Source organism: Odontesthes bonariensis, chromosome 12 (assembly GCF_027942865.1).
Source record: "Odontesthes bonariensis isolate fOdoBon6 chromosome 12, fOdoBon6.hap1, whole genome shotgun sequence".
NCBI classification, from domain to species: domain Eukaryota; kingdom Metazoa; phylum Chordata; class Actinopteri; order Atheriniformes; family Atherinopsidae; genus Odontesthes; species Odontesthes bonariensis.
In genome coordinates, this window is record NC_134517.1 from 15408196 (window position 1) to 15427501 (window position 19306).

General features: G+C 41.9%; 1 protein-coding gene across 1 annotated transcript in view; it reads right to left on the reverse strand.

Moving 5' to 3' along the window:
• The window catches only part of clybl (citrate lyase beta like), a 60200-nt gene that overhangs the window by 22090 nt on the left and 18804 nt on the right, over positions 1 to 19306 (reverse strand). Inside the window, exon 2 of the mRNA XM_075479224.1 lies at positions 4758 to 4971. Within this exon, the coding sequence (XP_075335339.1) occupies positions 4758 to 4971 (214 nt within the window). The remainder of the gene's footprint in view (positions 1 to 4757; positions 4972 to 19306) is intronic.

Genomic DNA, 19306 nt, shown 5'->3' on the forward strand with positions numbered 1-19306 from the left:
TAACCTCACACTTCGCCTTGTCCATTCACTAAAACAGTGTTTCAGGGTGGCATTTAGAAAGCTCACTCAGTGCTTTTCTCCCATTAGACATGCATTACAAGACTGACTCATTGTTGAGGCCTGGCATGTCTTGGCAAACCCACAGTGTGGACTGTGTGGTTGTCATGGTGAATATAATCACAGCTAGGTTATACGCTGTAGAAACTATCAGAGTAACACGCTCACATCATAATAGCTAAATCTCTCACTCATTAACAGTTCAGTTGGTCAGATCTTAAGTTGATTTAATCAAAGGCAGGTTAGGGGGAATTATTTTGACTAGACGTTCAGGGGGGATGTTTACAAAGCTTCAAGCTAATTTCTGGAAATGGTGCAAAACTTATATCAGTGCAAACTCAGCTTAGTAATTTATAAGATAATAAGATATAAGTGTGTTCGCCAACATCTTAAATTATTTTTCGGGCAGATTTTCCTTTTTGTTTAATCCCCCGAGCATAGCAACTACAGAAATCCATGAAACCAACAAAAAAAAACTTGGCTCTACTTTTAAAGTAGACATGACTATTCCTATCACGTGACAAAATAAATATAAACAGAGAAATATATGGAAAGAAAATTATTAACTTGCTGCATTATTTCCATTTTGGAAGAGTGAGAGGGAAGATTTACAAGTCGTTAGTCAGACAAGTTATGTTGCATGGTTTGGGGACGGTGGCACTGACTAAAAGACAGGAAGCTGAGCTGGAGGTGGCTCAGCGGAAAATGAACAGTTCATAGACAAGGAAGAAGGGCAAGGCTAAGATGATTTGGACATATATATAGAAGGGATCGTGGATAGATTGGACAAAGAATGTTGAAAACGGAGCTGCCAGACTGGAGGAAAAGAGGAAGGCGACAGAGAAAGTTTATGGATGTACTGACAGGGGACATGAAGGTGATTGGTGTGCCGGAAGTAGATGAAAAAGATGGGGTGAAATGGAGTCAGAAGATCTGCTGTGGGGAACCCTATAAGCCGAAAGACAAATCTTTTCTGTTTTGGAACAAAATTGAGCATTTGATGTTCCGTCCTTGTGTAACGAGATTTCAATTTTTTTTTAGAGATTTAACTGTAGAAGGACTAAAAGTTGGCTCAACACTAATTGTTTCGACCGGCCAATAGCAAAATACCACAACATTTTAGAAAACAAGCATTTCAAGAAGCAAAACTTTAAACACGCGACATTTTTTAAACACAAAACACAACATTGAAATTATCAATATAAAATTAAAATAAAAAAAAAAAACATGAATTTCTTCAAAATTTTCTTTTCTTTTCCAAAAACTTGCATCTGGCTTTTTGTCAAATTTTGATGAATTATGCGAAGTGTCGTTTAATGCTGTTGTGTTTAGCACCTCAGGGCTAACATATAATAGTGCCCATACAAAAAAAAAAACACCCAACAAAACAGTGAGCAGTTCGTGTGTTCGGGTTCTTCCACGATGACTACCCAAGCTTTCACTACACTGCAATACAGCTGCGGGCTCTGTTCTACATCAGTGTACACAATGTGTGTTTCTACAGAAAGCCCAATAATCAATCAGTGCACTTAAATGTGTGTCAGTGAAGTATGAAAAATAAAACAACCTGTCGTTAAAACAAAAGCATGTCACAGTCTTCGCTTAGATGTAACATTATCTCAACGACGATAAGAGCTGATGTGTGTGGATTTCCATTTCCTCACTCAATATTCCGCTTCTCTCAGAATGAACACTAGAATAGATATTGCATTAATCTGGTAAACATCCTCAGTAAATATCCGCTCTACGTGAAAGTTGCCAGAGGAGAACGATACCAAAAATGTGATAAGTGACGCAAGAGTTCCAGTGTGTATCGAGCAAATTATTATTTTTTTATTATTACATTATTATTACCAAAATATTGGAAAAAAAAACAAAAAAAAAAAACACTTGATTGCTTGCAAGATTTTTTCCACACTGTGCTTGAATCCACCATGCTTTGTACAGCTTAGAGCTGACGTAGTGAAATAAGAAATGGAAAATGTAATGGGGACTTATTAGGCAGGGAACTATTAAAGGTCCTATGGCATGAAATTTTCACTTTTTAAGGTTGTTTAACATTAATATGAGTTCCTCTAGCCAGCCTGCGGTCCCCCAGTGGCTAAAAATGACGATAGACCTAAACCATGCACTGGAAATTATTCTCCGCCTTTGGAAATGTGACCGTGCAGATGGACTGATCGGGAAAGCTGCCGCTTATGACGTGGAGGTTGTTTCCACCCAGAGCCCATATATGGCTATGCCAAAACTGCCTTTCCCCGCCCACAGCTCTTTGGCCAGCTCATTGCGCTGTATATGGATGTAAAAAATCTGATTAGAGCTCCTGCATCAGAACCTCTAAAGAGCCAGTGGACGGATTTAGTTTTTTTCTGGGAAAGTGTCGACAGAACCGAAGAGATTTGTGTATGTGTGCGCCAAATATTTCACCGACGAATCTTTTCAGAACTTGGGCCAATACCGAGCCCAAGGGAGAGCCCAGACACCCTGCGGAGGAAACTCATTTGGCCGCTTTTATTCGCGATCTCGTTCTCTCGGTCACTACCCACAGCTCGTGACCATAGGTGAGGGTAGGAATATAGATTGACCGGTAAATCGAGAGCTTCGCCTTCTGGCTCAGCTCCTTTTTCACCACGTTGGGCCGGTGCAGAGCCCGCATTACTGCAGACGACGCACCGATCCGCCTGTCAATCTCCTGCTCCATTCGTCTCTCACTTGGGGAAGGATCTCACTCCCGAGAGTAAGTAATTTAACGCTCTATAATTGTGTTGCTTTCCTGTATGTACAGTATAGTTATATAGCTTGTTACCACAAGAAAGGGTTTGTATCGTTAGCAGCTAACGTTAGCTAACGGTTAGCTATGCAGCTAATAGCATCTGCAAGCACTTATCTCTGCCAACTGGGCTGTTGGAGGTGTTTGCATGCCCATGAGATGGTTAGCTTGCTCATTTTAGACCAAAACCCCCTACTTCAAGCTTCCTGAAGAAGAATGAATCCGCAAATTCAGTGTATTTCATCAGGATAATGATTCATTCATGGTTCCAGAGTCAAAACGGTCAGTCTGTCTGTGTCGTTAGCTCTGCAGCTAATAGCTCGGTCACTGTCGCTAATGTAACAGTAAATAGCATGAGGTATGCAAGTGGACACCTCATTTACTGTAACGCGAGTGTTGTGTACTTATTTGTTGTTTTGATAGCCGTCCTGCTGTTGGTGTTATGGCCCGCACGATATCCGCCTTTCCCCTGATTGAAATGACTCGCGCTACGTGCATCTTTGCAAACCAGAGCAATCAGATGAGAATGTCAAAATCCTCACTCCTGCTTTCCCCTTCACGCACGCCTTTTTTGCTGTGTCTTGTGTAGCACTTGCTTGATGTTTGACTGTGTTAGGAGAGTTGTTCAGTAACTAGTTCGTCATATTGTCAAAGTAAGCTCATATCAACAGGTTTCGCTAGTTTTACGGCATAGGGCTGCCGTGCCATCTACGTGCCATAGCGATTCACAAAACATTTGCGCAAGGAACCACGGGCGTAAGTAAGGCCACACCCCCACTAGACAGCTCATTCTGAGGATCCTAAGGAAAGCTCATTTTTGGGACTGGCTGTAATTCTGCACCAAGGCAGAATTTTGGGGAAAAAAACTCAGATAGAGTATTAGGGGACCACTAAAGCCTATAAAAATATATAAAAGCCTCCATTTATTTTCATGCCATAGGACCTTTAAGGTACAATGCTATTTTCCAGAAGTTATTGTTGGTATTTTGATGTGCATTACTAGTGTAAAGTGCTACCAAAGAAAGGTGGAGTGTCGATCCTGCTGAGGGACATTATTCTGCATCTTAAAGTAATGGAACTACCCTGTTGCTTATGTAATTTTTCTCTTCAATTGTAACAGCATATACAGGGTGAAAGGCGCAACCCACCAGCTAATTGCTAACAGAGAAAGACCTTTTAAGAGGGACTAGAAAAAAAGAAGTGAATCATGTCATTTTCTGCTATTTCTGTCAGACTTAATGGCTTATGTGGGTTGGTAAGCAAAATAAGCAATGTTGGAGGTGAACATCATGAACCAGATTCCAGCATTTAACTTCTCTTCCCTGAATGGCCCCTACTGTGCCGCATTCCTCTCCACATTTCCCCTTTACACATAATAAAGACAGAAGCTCTTGCATCCACCAACAGCATTTGCAGGGCCACAGTTTTAGCTTGTCAGTCACACAGGCCATCGTCTTATTGTCTTTGTGTGCTACAGGAACAGCCTCCAGACATATCAATCATCTTTATTATCATGACTTAAAAACCTTTGTTAGTTAACTTTTTGCCCCGGCCCCTTCTTTATCCCACTCTCCAATCACAATTTCATGGGTAGTTCAGCTGGGCCAATGGGGAGGTTGAGTAGGCAGGAGAAGAATGCTCCTAACCTGCTGCATCTGGTGCTTTCCCACTGCTTACCCAGTGGGACATGGTCACCTTGCTTTAAACGAATGATGGGGGGGGGGGGGGGGGGGGGGGACTGCCTTTCAACAGCAATAATGAGTTGAAAAGTGCTTGTCTTAAACATCTCACTTAGGGAGTTTTCTTTTGATCGAGACCGAGCACCTGTCTAATGGTGGGAGCTTCAATTAAAAACAGTCAGGATCACACAATTGTGGATGCGTTTTGTGTGTTCCTTGTTCAAGAAAAGCTGTATTTCATTTAAATGTACCTTTTTTGTGAGGGCCACACCGTCCTCACAGTCCAACACAGCACAGTCGACATCCAGAGAGGCTAGTTTCTTCAATTTTCGCTCATCATTGCCGGGGCAGTAGAGAACCGCCCTACGGGGGATGTAGCGCAGCGAGGAGCCTGCAGAGTGATGGTGACGACACCGTGCTTCGCTATACAACTGCCAGACTGCAGGAAGGAGCCAGCCGCTCTCCCTGTCAGCACAAATATATACATATATAAGTACACAGTGAGACACAAACATATGCACAGATATACACAGCACTGAGGCAGGGGCACCGTGAATGCAAAAACACACGTCTTTGGCGCATTCATTACTCATGAGCTCGCAGTATCAATACAGGGCTGAGGGCGATGAATAATTAAAGGTTGTTGCTGCATTCATTATATCTACAGTGTTTTTATTAAACGCGGAGATGCTGGAGGAGGTAGATTCTTCAAGACTAGAGTGAAAGTGTGGAAACATTTAATTTCAGGAGTTTGCCCTTCAGCTGCTGCTTGGAGCGCATGTGAGATGCTGACCTGTGCTTTGGCAGTCTTTGTTGTGAAACTAACCTTAAACACGGAGCCACTCAGATGCTAATGAAGCCACTTGAGTGAATGTCTAAGCATGGCAGAAAGTGAAAGAATGAATGAATGTCCCCGGTTGTTTCGAGCCAAATCACCGTAAAAATGTAAGTTTAATGTGAATTGCTTTGACTTGAAAGCCCATTATATTAGTTGGAGAAGTCAGTCACCTTTACTGTTACCACGAAGACTGTAGATAAAAAAAAAAAAACTGTCACAAATTTATCTAAAAGATATTTAAATGGATAGTTTTGTGATTTCAAAACAATAACATAGTCGTGCAATGTCTCATTTAAAAATAAGCTATAATCAGAAATGCAGCGATAAAGGACAAACACAACCAGCTACAAATCAACCTCTAATTCACATTGTTTGTATCTATTAACACACACCCACGTCATATATATAAATATATATATAAATATACATAAATGTCAGTCACGCTGACACATCGTGGTCTCATCACGTCCAAACCTCAGCCATAGACATGCTAACACATTGTCGGCATGAAAGCTCTCTTCTGTGATATGATATGATTCAGAGTTGACAATATGTGATGCCTGTAAGGCCAAAATAAGTCTGAGGAACTTGATGTTTCCCACGTATTGACTATACTTGGCTGACCCCACCCTCACCCCCAAATTCTATTTGGCGACCCATTCACATACTTATTATGCAATTTGTTTTATTTTTTCTGACTTCAGCATCCAATTTGATAAAAAAAAAAATCTTATCCTGCTATACAGCTGCACATAACACACTGATTTATTCCATTCTCCCATCTCACACTGACCCAGTCCCAGGACAGATTCTGAAATTAACTACATTGATTCAATTAATCGTTACTACAAAGTCTTTTCTCTCTTCCCTACAGTTTTGATACGATAGCGTGGCAACGCTCAGTGTCTCAAGGCGCCCACTTTCCACAGCTTACCACTGTTGATTCGGACCCAAACACTCACATAGAAGATGGAGGGGATCGCTGGAACCTCTGATAACGGACCCTTGTGCATGAGATTGCTAGAAAAACGTGTCTTCCAAAAGCCAGAGAAAACTTTAAATTTAGACTTTGTAGATTTAAAAAGGTTTCTCCGGGTACTCCGGCTTCCTCCCACCGCCCAGAACATGCATGTCAGGTTAATTGGCGACTCTAAATTGACCCTAGGAGTGAGTGTGAGCATAGATGGTTGTTTGTCTCGTTTGTTTCTGTGTGGCCTTGTGATGGACTGGCGACCTGTCCAGGGTTTAAACCGCCTGTCTCATTTCAAATGTGCTCGTAAAACGGATTTTGATATAAAGCCAATATAAAATAAGCAATAAATAAAGTTGTTGATTCATAAAACTGGCGTAGTCCGTGACGTGGAAGCTGACAACTTATGCTCAAGCCTGATTGGCTCAGAGCAAAAGCTGGAGGGAAAAACAGAAAAGATTAGATCAAGATCAGAAGAATTCCAAATGAAAGCAAATATAGCAAACAAATAATAACAAAATTAAATGGAATTGGAGGAAAATTTGAATTTGCGCATCATTTATTGAACAGAAAGACAACCACAATGACAAATTGCTCAACATTGCCTTTCGGGGCTGAATTTAAAAGCTAATTTGAAACACAAATAGAGCCTAGCTCTCAGTCACACATCAAGTAAATAGAAATAAAAAAAAAAGTCTGCACTAAGCACAATACAACACTGAATTGTGAGAGCAGCTGCTATGATGGAGGTTTTGAAAATGAGATCACGGCCAGCGTTTATCATCATATCACCCCCAGACGACGTGTAAATGAATTCTCTAACCATCTATTGACAGTCTACTTTTGAAATCAAAAGATCAAGATTTACTGGATTAGTATGGAGGGAAATACTGTATCATAGACCAATGACTAACATAGTCACTGTTACATCTGCATCCACAGTCAATAGTGTCAATGCTTCACACAAAGTCAGCAATCGCAATACTTACAATATAATACAATACAACGATGAAAGTTTTATAATCTATACCGTCTATCTGGATTCCAAGACAATGCGATTCTAATAAATAACTTTATGTTTAGGATTAAATATAGTGAATTAGAGCGAAACAGCATCTCCCAAGACTAACTCTAGGTGTCATTAGTCCTAACAGAGCTTTTATTGGCAGACAGTGTCCTCCTTTGCCTAAGGAAGGCCTTAGACAGCAAGCAAGAGAGGGGATATCCCTTCTGTTAAAAGAGGGGCAGAATTATTCTCTTTTCTTGTCTTCTGCTCTGTTAAAGGAGCTTAAGTGACTTCAATAGCCACTTAATCCTGTCAACTACGCTTCCACATGCCCTCCAGTCCCAATAAGGACTAATCTACACTGAGATGTCGCAGTTGTAGCAGGCAGTTAAAACCCATTCAGAATGCTTCGAGCACCTTAATTCTTCCAGGCATTGAGCCCCTTTACAAAAGGCTTGGGGAGAAAATATGACCAGGTTAAGAAACTTTTGGCCAAATTCATGCAAACTGTAGTTACTAGTTAAAAATAAGTAGAGCTAAACATTTTAGGTACAAAAACCGAATGGAAAAAGAAAAAGCTGACACCGAAATTAGAAATGAAAGCGAAGGGTGCAAGAACGAAGGTAGTTGTGTGGAGCGCAGAGCACAATAAAGTAGCTGGGCGTAAAACTAAATTCATGTTTGAGAAATGAGAAATTAATAGGTTGACGTGTTAGTTATCATTCGAAAAATAAATTAACATCAAAACCTAAAGATTTGCTCTTTTCAACCGTATGGACATCACAAAATTTGAGCAGAGCTGTCGATAGTGGGGGGCTTGGCGCTGTGAAATACGTGCCACTTTTTTGTATTTCCACATCTGATCGATTTTTTTCAGAATATTGAATCTATGTACAAACACTTGTGCTTTATACATTCAAACAGTCCCAATGTACCTTGAACTGGAGGAATTTTGTGACGGCTTTATACCTTCAGTTTGGAAGTTAAAGATTTGACATCCAGAATGTAGAAGCATTTTTAATCACTGGCTTTGATATCAGCATAGGTTGCCGAACAGCACAAGAGTGTAGGTTTATTGGCCTAACACATGAAAATAGCAAAAGCATTGACGATTTTAAAGAAAGTATGAACATTTGTAAAATCTTGCAAACAGGTTTTGATGTTATCTGTTAAAAATGGAACAATAATGGACCGACAGTGAAGTTCGGGCTGTATCAAGGCTATATGTGAGGGAAAAAAATACAACACAATCTCGTCCCTTCGATGATCCTATCAGAAGTGCAAATGGAAACAGAAAAAAAAAGGCCCTGAAGGTATGTAGTTCTCAGGGGAGCTCCCCAGTGGGTAGTTAGCCCACAGAGCTCTTGGTCCAGGGGCAGCGAATGTTACCATTTGTTTCCTTTCTGTTTTTTTACATCAAAGGTTATGATAACACAGGGCTGCGTGGCCATACAGCAGCTGTAAAGTGGTGAGACCTAGCCACAGTTGCCATGTTTACTGGTCTGAGATCAGAGGTAATTGTGTGTTCGTGAGGTTATATGGTGCTGCATGGGACTGGTTCTTATTAGCAGAGAGACTCCAGCATACCCAGACGTAGCAGCACTGAAAGGGGGAGGATAGAACGTGGTGAGAGGGGGGGCAAAGTTTTGTGTTCGACTGATCAGAGGTCGTTCAAAACAAGCTGCAATTCGACCGACAATCGTCATTTTAAACTAGCCTAAAAACACAATTGTCGTGTAAACATCCAGGGTAATGTTCCTCCATTTGACAGTCCCCCCGAGCTGAAGGAGCATTATTTTACTTAAGGTTTTGTGTCTATCCCCGTCCATCAGTAGGCACCATCACAGACAAAGCAGTTCCCAGGTACAGAACTACCAACTGATCTTCAATACGGCAGAAAAGCCTCTGATGATGAGACATTCACCGTCCACGTCTGTGCAGTCTGGCTACAATAAATCCACCTTGAACCACATATCCTTGAACTATACATCTTATCTTCACCGTCAGCCACCTACGTGACTTATGTAGCCGTTCAACATATCCACATCCTTATCTCTAAAGCTCTCTTATTTAATCTAGACAGGTGCAGCAATGTGTCTCTTGAGGTAGCAGGTAATAAATAGCATGGCACTAAGAAACGTCAAAGTACGAAGTCCTGTGTCTGTTCTGTCTAAGAACATTTTGGTGTATGGACGTGTAACCGTAACACAGAACTATTTGCATCTCGAAAAAAAGTCCATATCAGTTTCAAACATCAGAGATGAATTAAAAGGGAGAGCTAAGAATAAATGGACTTTTTTTTTTTTTTCCTTTTTAGCATTTCAAGACTCTACTGTTAAACAAAAAGACTTATTCAGAAAGCGTGTGGAGCCACTTCGCATTTAACTGGCAAAGCCTTCTGGCAGCCATAGAAATGATCACAGTCTATCTGAAGCAAAGGAGGAGGCTGGGTTATGTTGTCATCAAGTTTGGAGTGGGGACACAAGTCAGACCAAAAAAAAAAAAAAAAAAACAACAGTCAGTCCCTGACACTGATGGCAAATAACAACAAATGTCCCCAACCGTATGTGGAAAGCAGCATTTAAGCCAAACCATTACTTTTTCTCGAATCTTAACCAGGTACAGTGATACAAAAAGGTCACTAGCCAAAAGGTGTTTCTGCCAACACATAATCAAATCTTAGCCAAGGTCACGTTGTATAAAAATAAATTACACGCAACCGTTGCAGTGACTCGTCAGTTTTTAATGGGTCAACGGTTTGAGGGGCTTGCAGGACATTATGCACCGACATTCATGAACAACTTTGGTGCAATTTTTTCACTCCATGACTCATTTGTTGAATTTTTTTCTCCCACGGGGTAAAAATCTTTACATTTACAGTGATAACTGCATATTCTCTGCACTGTAGAGAAAACGGTGCCTCGCTGTAAACGAGGTGAAGTAACGACCGTCGAGGGCGTCGCACGAGCAGAATTAAATGCCAAATGTCTAGAAGATTTTAAATCTCCTGAGTGGGAACTTTTTTGCAGTTATTTTGTCAAAAGTTCAAAGTTACTGTAGGATGAGACATCACGTTCTTGTCTGTCTGACTTCTGAAGCGGGTACCATAAGGATGGGGGCGACTTTGACTCGGTCAGAGTATCTCCACATCTGCAGACATTGTGGGGTGTTCCTGGTATGCAAGTGCTTAGCATCCAACTCAATCGGTCCAAGGAAGAAACCATCGTGGAACCGGCAACATGGTCATGGAGACAAAAGACTCACTGATCTTTAAGGGGATTTGTCAAATTTGAATCCTGGTCCAAGTCGGCTAACCCTACTGAGGAGCTATCAGAGAAAAATACTGAATACAATTTTTTTTTATACCAATTATGATAGAGAGGTGTGAGAACAGACAGGACTTTGCAGCTTGCTAGGGTTATGTACTGTAGCTGCAGTCCTCTACTGACCGTGCTGCAATACTAAGAACACACATTACCAGACAATGGAGCAGTGGAAGAAGGTGGCCCAGTCTGAGGAATCGTGTTTCTTTTACATCATTTCAAAGGCTGGGTAAGTTGAGGCGGAATGTAACAAAAGCAAGCATATTCAGTGGGATTCTTTGGGCGATGCGCTACTGAAAAACCTTTGATTCTGGCATTCAAGTAGATGTTACCCACTTCCTGGTCATGACATTCCCTGATGGCTGCTGCCTCTTTAAGCAAGTGGACTGCCACACAGCAAAACTGTTCAAGAGAGGGTTAAGGACCGTGTCGGAAAGAGTTCAGAGTGTCAACTTGGCACTTGAATTACCAAAGTCGCAATCCGATCAAGCATTTCTGTGATGTGACGGGAAAGAAGGTTCAATCCACAGAGACCACGTCTCGAAATGTATAGGACTTCCTGAGAGGTGGTCCGTGCCTCGATGGGTCAGAGCAGTTCCGGCACAAAGTGAGGACCTTTCAAACAGAGGGTAAGAGGTTTTTATGTGGCCTATATTAGATCTTGATAAATACTCAATTTGAACTTAAATATATGACACTGTACAATCTGAAGCTGCTGATTAATGTGGCCTGGCAGTCAATATTCTATGACAGGCAGTGTGTAGTAATTGCTTCATTATCATGACATGATGATCACTTTTTCTTGTAACTCTACTGGCCTCCACATGGCAGCATAATAGCCTAACTCAGGTGGTAATATTCATCCTACTACACGAATTACAGCAGATAACAAGCGGCCCACTGAAAAACAGACCCCAATGACAGCCTCCCTCTCAATATGTAGATTTCTACAATTATCTCCAGCTTGGTGGTGCGGACGGAAGCTGTGTCTAAAATGCACAAAATTAAACATCTGTGTTTCCACCCCACAGTAATCAGCTACTTCTTAATATGTATACCACATTTTGAGGTCTGTGGTGCTTAAGAATCCAGATTAAATTTGGTTAAAATAAAAGATGAATAAAGAGCAGGGAGGAAATCGATGTCGCCGAAGCATCAACAAGCTCTCCGTCTGCAGAAAGATGACGGCAGGGGGGGGGGATGAAATGGTCAAAAAGTCATCAATATTTACCTGGCATCACATACCTGCCTGTCTGACACTTTGTTTTCTTTAGAATTAAAAAGAAAACTGAAGCCTTCTTCACACATAGTCCTCCTGCCAGCATGAGGCTGTAATGTGTAAATGTGTGTTTTTTTTCTCCTTACACTGCCTCAGGACTGAGGACAAAACTGGATGGTAGAAAATGTTGAAAAATTAACCAGAGACAACCGAGACAGGGAAAGGAAAGAATCAAACACTTTTTCTTTTTTCTACTCCTCTGCCCCCTGCTTCTTTTGCTTGCCCTGCAGCAAGTTGGAGTCAGGATGAGCAATCCACCCCCCCCCAGATTAGATCAGCTGGGGTCTGTAGTGTTTACATGGGATAGTCTACCTTTTACTAAGAGGAGCAGGATAGACAATAGCATGCTGAACATGTTACTATTTGTTGTCAATGTCTGTACTGATTGCACTGTTTTACTGAGAATTTAAGAAAAAAAAAACCTTTGCACAGATTCATGGAAGCCACACCCATTAGCACCATAAAAATGACTTTAACTCCAGTCTGGAACCATTTTTCAATAAAAGAAATTTCAATTTCAATAAGAAATTTGCTTTGGAACTATTTTTTTATTTTTATTTTTTTAAAACAGCCTTACATCATTCTCATCTAGCCAATTCCAATGACAATGTCCCTCACGATCAACTAAACCCTCTCCTCATCCTCCCATCCATGTCCTCTCCCCTTTTCCAGTCTCATTAGTTTAGGTTTTATGCCTTAATCTACACAATGAGGACGAAGTCATGGCAGTTATCTTCGGCAGCCAATGTCTGTCTACCTGTAATCCTCAAAGTCCCCGGCTTTCCCCCAGCTCACAAATCGGCACACAATGCTTTTCTGCAAGGCCTCTGCCGTAATTCTCAGAGACGACAGCAGTCCTCTTTCTTCCCGTTTTCTCATCCCCTCACATAAAACTAGCTGAATCCACCTCCTCCGTGGCAGAACGGGGGACGTCTTAATCTAGATCTCGGGACAAGAAAAAGTCTGAATGTAAAACGACATAAGTGCTATTGTTTACTCTTGAGTTAAAAGCCGGTTTTGAAGGCTGCAGCTTCCTATCTTGCCATCTGTCATAAAGAACTGAGTACTGTAAATCAATTCAACTCCGTATGGAGCATTGTGCGACTTATGCTGTAATACAGTTAAAATTGGATCAATTAATCATAAAATATACAAAATGTAAGGTGTGCAGAGTAAAACACTGATTTTTACAGTTAAAAAAAAAAGAATCAATGAATTCATCATTAAAAGTTAATAAGGAGGACTTAAAAAGGTCAAACAAGTCGCTCAATTTGAGGAGGGCATAAGGGGGTTAGCTTTTAACTTAGCATTTTTATTGACTCTAGCAAAACAAAATAAGCGGGCTCTGTAGGATTGTGCACTCCGCATTGGTCATTCAGGCCCTCAGAGCCCCATTGTAGTACTTTGAAGAGAATGAAAGGAAACCCCACTGGTGGAAATGCAGTGGAACAGCCCCACAACAGGCCACAACTGTTCCCTTATGCATGAAAGGCAGGGACATAAAAGACAAGATGGACTTCTGAGGTAGGGCCAAAAACAAAGCCAACAAAAGTGCTGATCACGAGGGGATGACACGACTCGTCTCGGCAGAAGGAGCAGGGAGAAAAGGGAGAGGGGACAATAGCACTCCCAGCCAAATGACACGTTGAAGAATTGAAAAATCCACACAAGAAGTGTCTTCTCAATTCACTAAACCCACAAGAGCTGAGTGACTGTCGGCTGGACCCTGGTCAGACAGAGGGGAGGGTGGGCTACGAACAGCCCACAGCTTTTCTCTCTCTAACTTTCTTTCCCAAATCTTCCGCTCTTTTTTTGGCAAACAACTTGGCAACAGCGGAGACAGACTGGGGTGATGGCTTTAGTCTGCAGACACCAAACCAAAAAACCAAACCAAACCTAATCAAAGCATGGCGGGTTCCACTCCCGCAGCTACTGTTTTGATCTGTTGGCTGTCTGCGTCTCTGATCTGTTTCTGTTTGTGGCCTAAGCACAATTATGCTACTGCCCAACCTCCATGGAAACAGTCAGACGAACAAAAACATGTTTGCTCACATTCAAAAAGCATCCTTGTTTTAGTGACATAGCGCTGCTGATATTTGAGCCAACGTTTCAAAAGTCATACTGGATGCTTTTTTTTTTTTTTTTGTGATGAGAAAGCTTCCTGACATTTTTCACACTGATTGCTTCTAGCCTGGTAACGACTTTCTTGAAGTAAGGAAATGTGCATTTCCTGTAATTATGCTTCAATATAAAGTATTTGTGTGTTCAAAGTTTGTTGCTTTTGGATACGGCCAGGCATCATTCTAAATACGTCCGGAATTAGCATAAGATTTTCTTTCACATTAATCAACACTTGTGCTTTTAACATAAAGGGCCACTTGTCAAACTAAACTCAAAATAGTGCACTCCACAGGTGTAGGCCGTCTCCCAAAGTAGCCCGAGGCCTATCCCACAATTCTTCACACATACCCATGGGCCTTTTCACTGGCCATCACCCTGTCTGATTAATGGATCGATGTGGGAATTGATTAGTGAAGAGGAGGTGGGAACAGTAACATAGGTCAAACATCAATAATGTCCCCGCGACAAAAGGTGGAAGACGTAAAATGTACCAGTGATAGCCTGCAGCCAGACCTCTACCCATCAAAGCCCTGGCAGGGCTGACATAAAGGCCTCAGCACATTCTCCAGCCTGCCTTACCCTCCCTCCTCACTGCTCCTTTTCTTTTGGTAATGCCGTCTGTTAAAGTGGCAGGAACCATTCTGAGAGCTGCTTGTCAAGTCACCTTCATAAAACAAGCCGTAAAGCAGCAAATAACAGGCTTATATGGCTTCATTATGCCTGCTATGCAGGATCACAGCCTTGGGCTGAGGGGTGAGGGGGTTTTGTGCTGGTATTGGAGGGGCAGGGAGAATGTTGGCAGGACAGCATCATTCTCTTGAAGATTTGTTGTTCTGTCGGCTGTCATCATTGTCATGTTTACTACAGATAGGGGGTGCTACTTGATCCCTTCAACCCTGTATTAACCAAACTACCAGGACAGAGAAAACAAGGATTGACTCGGTTTGAGAAAGCTGTTACAGCTCAATGTCAGTTTTATTCAATACATCGTGTCTACCTCATCTCACTATAGAATTTGAGCCTCACGCAAAACTTATCCCCCCACCAAGCACAAATAGTGTATATGAACAGTTAATGTCTCGGGATGAGGAGAAAAGGGCCAGATGGAGCACGCATCTGCGACGGTAAACCTTTGGCCGCAGCCGGGTTGGATACGAGAGAAATTCTCATTTATTCAATGCAAATATCTTTGGCCTGTTTCACAACTTGACATTGGGTGCTGCAACATGTTTGATATCTCTGGTTGTGTCTCCATAACATTTCTGCAGGTTTTTTTTTTTTTTGTTAATGTCGGCTTTTCAGCTTCCATTCCAAGAGGAACAACTTTTTTGTCGTCGTGGTTGTCTTTTCTTTTTTTTTTGAAAGGACAAAATCTGACATAAAGATCCATCTTATGCTCATATTTGAATCACCTTACAGAAATTATTAGGGATCTGTTGAGGTTTAGAGCTTCAACAAGAGCTATAAATAGTAAAATATGCAGCACAACGGGCTTGAAGAACACCTGGTTGGCAAGCTTACACTACATTCACCAAGGTAAATAAATCTGCCTATATGTGCTTATCTGTCATCTGAGCATTCCCAGTTGCGATCAGTCACTTCTCTCTTTAGCGAGGCTGTGAGGCAGTACAAGCGCAGCCACTGTGCTCACTGTATCGTTAAATGTCACCTCCATCAGCATTAGCACTCTCAAACATGCTAACCAGAGGCAGAAAAGAGGGGAGTTGACTGCACAGCCCACTGGAAGACTGACACTTGTTCTCTGAGGGGTGGTTTTCTGTGTCAGGATTATAGTGCACAGGAGAAAAGAGGCGGAGGAGAGGTGGGAACTCTTATCCACAACTTATGTCACCCGCTCTGTGTCAGAGGGAGAAAGAAAGAGACGGGGGATCAGGGAGGATTGATTGGTGTTCACTTTTAAGCAGCTTCTCAACCAATGACAAACCAAAAAGACCAGCGTGCACAGGACCATCTTCCCTTGGTCAACAAATCCATTCCCCCCACCTATCTGACTGTGACCATATAGTCATATGATCACAGACCAGTCACATGACCTAAAAATAGGCCTGCTTTGGATACAAACTTCACAATGAAAACACACATAAGGTTGGCAAGGGTCGAGTGTAAAAACAGTGTCACACAAACACTATCTTTTACACACGTTTGGCACGGGGCCAGAGGGACTCGAATGTGTCGCCTTCAAACCATATGGGCACACACATCTAAGCCTAATCTAACAAACACTGCAGCACATACACACATATTCTCGCCTGGCCACAAACACACATATCCGGACTGCTAAACAGCATTGCCATCTTGAGCCCCCTGGATCACTGGGGCCATCTGACACTGTGGAGCCTGAATGCATTAGGCCTGGCAAGGTGGCTGCAATTTCCATCTCAGTTAACACAGTTACATAACCCTCCATGATGTGAATGCATTAACAGTATTAGTTCTGCAGGTGAGAACACTTCTCACTGCTCATGAATTGTATTGCCACTGCTTTCATGTTGCTGCAAGATGTCTCCATTTAAAAACAACTACAGATGCATCCTCAAGGCTGATTCCTCAGGAGAGCACGTCTGAATAAAATGTGAGTGATTTGCAGATTTTAAGCCGGAGGAGAAGATGCCCGGTAGACTCTACAGGTGTCAGGGAATTTGTGGAAGGAAGAATGAATGGAAGAAGGGAGCAGGGGTCAAAGGGTGAAGGAATTGTTAAGTTAGTGGAGGAAGGACATCATTAATGATGTGCACACGCACGGTTCAGTAAGCGTGAATTAAGAAAAAAAGCAAAAAAAGCGCACTACATTCAACTTTCTGATCTGAGATGTGAATCCGTGACTTTCAAACAGTGCTTATAACCCAGACACTGAAACAAAAAAGTAGATCAAATTGTTCAGATATTTGGCTTGCAGTGCGAAATGTACTACGCCTGCTTCCTTGCCCCCACCAGCTCACAAACCCAGGGCCCAGACACAAACAGCCCCCCCTCCCGTGCTCCTCCTCGGACCTCAGAAAAAAGTCTGACAGATGGGTGTACTGGAAAGATCCACTCAGGAGACCAAAACATACTAAGGCGTTGTCTGACTGACATTTGGATTTGGAGGGAAACTAAAACCAGAGGAAAAACGGTACAGAGAAAAAAGGGACATCTGTGGCATTTGTCTTATTCTCTCTCTTGTGGGGCACGAGGTGTCATGAGCGACCATAGAGTCTTTTGGATCATATTCCATTTAATTAATGAACAACCCCAGCCCCCACCCTCATGCACAATGTTCACACTCAAGTTCCAAGCTGCTCACATCTTCCTTGTAAGTTGCCTGTGCCCCCAAGTGGTTGAATATGATAACTGCATCTCTTTTATGACTGCATCAGTTTCAAACATTCAAATTAAACTGTTTTGAGAGCCAGGACCATTGGAAAAAAAAAAGTTAATTTACTGTAAAATTTACTTTTGAGTTCAAGCTTCTAGAAAGTGATTACAGACAAGGAAGAGCCTCGATGTACCTCGTTTATTTTTTCAACATCATTCAACTCTAGAGAGACATGAATGGAGATTTCAAAATCAAGAGGTAATTAATAATCTTCAGTGATGAAATGCTTGATTATGCTTCGTCGCTTTCAGTGTGTTAATGCAGGCGAAACTGGACGTATCCAAATCAGCTGAAGCTGAAGCTGGTTTTAATTAAAAAAAAAAAAAAAAGTTCCTAATCGACGCAGTTGCACTTTCTTTTCCTCATGCGAGGATGCAGACAAATCATCGCTCATGTGTGTCAGAATTGAATGGGTAGAGTTTTTAAGAAGGACTCTTAAAGAATAAAGCGGATGCTCCCGAAAGTGTTTTAATGGCGTACGATTCATTCTTTTAGCCGACAGGGATGCCTTTTGCCCTCAACTTCTGCCCAGCACCAAGCCTTTAATTAAGACTGGCTTAGGCCTGACTGATCCTGACACACCAGGAAGTTTCTTGAAAATCTGACTGCCAAAACCATGGAGGTATTATATAGGCCACAACCCCCCATAGAAACCCACAGCCCCTCCCCAAACCCCACATAAAAAGGACTGTAAGCTGAAAGCCCTTCTAGTCAGTCAATTCAACCCAGAATTAATCAGTTCTGCCTTTACATTTTAGCATTAACCCTTAAACTCCTACATTTGGATTTTCTCTTGGCTGAACAGATTTGTATTTTTGGCAATTACTAAACACTTTATACAAAATGAAGACCATTAGGGGCAAGAAAGGGGCTTTTGTAAATTCCTTACATCCTTGCTGGGACTTGGTTTGTGCAGTAAAATTAATTTGTTGACGGTAATATATGCATGTAAAGTGAGTTTCATTCCAGTCAAATAAAAAAAAACAAAAAAAAGGTATTGCTGGCCAAATCCAGCAGGTTCTCCGCATCTCACCCACACACCACATCATCAAAAATCAACGGCCCATTTCCTGCAGCAAGAGCTGTGATGCATTTAGGAAGCGGGGACTGTGAGATTGTCAGAGCACTGTGTTCTGCGGGCGTTGGGGATCGCATGGAGAGAATTCCCGTGCCGTCTTTCACTGCGGCACAGCCACCGATGAGTCACCGCGTAAAAAACGGAAGAGCAACAGCTCCCGCAAACACTACCAGGATCCCGGTGTTACTGCGGCCCACAATTGTTTGGCAAAATCACTTTTTCAAATAAAGTCAATCGTTTGTCTGAATGCAAATCAGGCAAATTAGATGCGCGGTGAATTCTCAATAATCCACAAAAAGTTGCTCAAAGTTTACACTGAAGTCTGATGAGGCTTGACCTTTCACCCCCGTGACTTTGTTTATGTTGAACTCCTCGCCAGCCGTATGACACCTACAACCATAAATTACAACTCAAAGCACACTTGAGTAGAGTGTGATGATGTTTTACACTTCAATAGCAGCCGTACATTATGTGCGTGCGATGTTTACATGACCCCGAATCATACCGGTTGTTCGGCCAAAAACAACGAAATACCAGAAGACAACAGGACACACAAAGAGAAGAAGCCGGTAACAACATAGAGTCAAAGTCAGGGATATCATTAATCTTTTTGTAAAAACAGAGCATGCAGCATTTATGAAATGTAGAGACATATCAAGCTGTAGTTCACAGTTTGACATGACACTCATGTGGCACCAATTCGTCTCAAGATAAATTGTTTTTCAGATGTTTTGGTCGACTTCGGAGGTATAAGGTTAACTGGAAGAAGCCCAACACAAACAAGGTAAAAGCAGCAATATTGTCACCAA